This window comes from Penaeus chinensis, chromosome 10, assembly GCF_019202785.1.
Source record: "Penaeus chinensis breed Huanghai No. 1 chromosome 10, ASM1920278v2, whole genome shotgun sequence".
Lineage (NCBI taxonomy): Eukaryota > Metazoa > Arthropoda > Malacostraca > Decapoda > Penaeidae > Penaeus > Penaeus chinensis.
The window spans coordinates 36,911,008-36,913,507 of NC_061828.1; the positions used below are offsets into that span (position 1 = coordinate 36,911,008).

At 32.6% G+C, this 2,500-nt stretch overlaps 1 protein-coding gene across 1 annotated transcript in view; it reads right to left on the reverse strand.

The window, feature by feature from the left end:
* Window positions 1–2,500, reverse strand: part of LOC125029494 (activating signal cointegrator 1 complex subunit 2-like) — a 19,566-nt gene that overhangs the window by 12,283 nt on the left and 4,783 nt on the right. The window contains exons 5-9 of the mRNA XM_047619410.1: window positions 1,843–2,040; window positions 1,298–1,500; window positions 958–1,149; window positions 345–477; window positions 102–218 (exon numbers count right to left, since the gene is read on the reverse strand). Of these exons, the coding sequence (XP_047475366.1) occupies window positions 102–218; window positions 345–477; window positions 958–1,149; window positions 1,298–1,500; window positions 1,843–2,040 (843 nt within the window). The remainder of the gene's footprint in view (window positions 1–101; window positions 219–344; window positions 478–957; window positions 1,150–1,297; window positions 1,501–1,842; window positions 2,041–2,500) is intronic.

Genomic DNA, 2,500 nt, shown 5'->3' on the forward strand with positions numbered 1-2,500 from the left:
GGTCGGTCCTTTTTTCTATGTATCACACTGCAACAAAAGAATCAAATAGCATGCTTATTAGATTATCAAAGACATAACGAAGTGACGCAGGACACACTAACCTCATCTCCCTCTTGTAGTGTTAGTTCCTTCAAGTCATTTGACAATCCCATCTCTAAGAGAACTGACTGCACTGCATCAGAAATAAAGCTAAGATTTGTGATGTCACCTCCATGTTCCTGAAATAAGAATGAATTCATCCTCAACATACATTCCAAAGGTTTTATTTCCTTCACAAAAATGCAAGTATGACCTGCCATATGATGACCCAATGTGACAAAAAAGAGTAATAAAAATATGCATACCTGGTAGAATTCAGTTTCTTTGCTCAAGGGATATAATGAGCAGTAGTCAGAAATGAAAACTTTCTCTTCCACACAAGTTGACATGACTTGAACAAATTTCTCAATGCATCCTTCTACTGTAGTCGACAATGGTCTATAATTCAATAGAAAAGGTGAGTTAATCTATATAAATTCAAAAGCATAAAAAAAATTGCATGAATTGCTCTTAACCATCTTGAGAAATAATTTCTAAAATGTATTTATAGATTGTATAGTGGAATATCTATAAAAAATATATATATACACATTGAAATTTTACCAAGAAAGGAGTCTATATCATATATTCTACTATTTTTTTATGTGTGCAAACAATAATACATAAATAGTTTCTTAACAAATGTATGCACCTATATTGCTATAACATCAGCAGAGGAAAAGACTTCAAATCTTATTTACTTTGATATATATTAAAATGTCAATATAGAAGCACCAAATTTCAAAATCAATATTCCAACAAGCATAGACTGACAGTTACCCAAGTCCTATACCACAATTTCATAAGGTACACCAAAACCCCTTAGTCTAAGTTGCAGTCCTAACATCATCACACCCATGCCTATTACACAAAACTTACTTATCACTTGTGTTCAGAGGAGCTATACATTTGTTGTGCAAAATATATCTAAAGGTTGCGAGCATGGATGCTCTAGCTATCTGGACCTTCTGAATGAGCTTGGTGGCCCATAGTGCATGATCTGGTTCTTGAGACCAGTCACTCAGGTTCTCCATTAGAGATGGAATGACTCTTTCGTAACAAGTTGATAACCTGTACAAGAAGAGGAAAGTGAATTAAGATTAAGTATAAATATTCTTAAAATGTTTCAACAATTTCACTTAAATCATGCTACTAAGGTTATTCTATGGTTTAAAAAAGTATAGATAAGTGGAGTAATGAAAAAACTTTAGGCCTTTACCTTAGTTCAAACGAGGCTTTATGGAAAATTCTTGCTGCCGGTGGATGAAGAGAAACGAGCATTTGCAGAGAATAGAATGTGTCTAGTAGGTATAAGGTTAGATCGTGCAAATCTGCTAGCGATATCTCTCCTTCTGAACTACCTAGGGCAACAGGTATATAATTCTCTGCAACATTCAATTTCTCTTCAATATTTTCTAAAGCCTGAAAAGACAATACAATACATATGAGCCTCTTGTACACATATACAATGTTAACTTCAGTATACAAATTTCTTACACTTTGGGGGACCAATATTCAAATCATAATTTTTCACATGCACACACACAAAAAAGTTTTATTGGATTAAGTTTCATCTATATGGTAGGTTGGGGATGGGACTGAGGCTGATATAGGTTGGAATACATTATAAAGTAAAACCAATAAAACTTGAAACACTTGAAAACATTTTTTCGCTCAACAGTTTCACATAGTTACATGCAAAAGACTATCTTCAATCTATAAAAATGATAACAATAAGATAAATTATTAAGGGAAAGTACTTACCATATTCATGGAAGACATAATCTGCTCAAGATCATCATAATATTTGGGTTGATTTGTAAAGATGTTCGAGATCATTTTTCCAATCAATGCATAATTGTTCGGACCATACAGAACACAGATGTCAAGTAATTTGCATATATCAAAAAGGAAATTATCATAAATAATATCACCAAATGCAGAAGGGGTTATGTGACAAGTCTGAAATGAGACAGAGAATATGAATTAGTAAGTTGAATAACCTGAAACAGTAACTTTTGTTTAACCCACTGATGCTATGTTTTTTTTGCTTATTGGTTGTCTTTACACTTACAAAACTGTTTAATCACCAAGGAGTTAATTACTAGTCCTACCGATCACCCCTGTTACCTTTTTCTCTGATCTTCATAAAGATTCTCTTTCGTCTTTTATTACCATTAGTAACATTAATAATACTATAAGCTTAAGGAAATAATGATAACATCAATATTAATAACATTAGAAAAAAATATTCATTTTTCCAAAAACTCAAGCAAAGGGGAAATCAGGTGAGGCCACATAGCTGTGCTAATTGGTTTCTACAATTGATTCAATAAAACAAATGCTATCAATGTGGAACTAGAAGCACATTATGAACAGACAGAACCGCCTTTATTCTTATGCTACTATTTATACTATATTT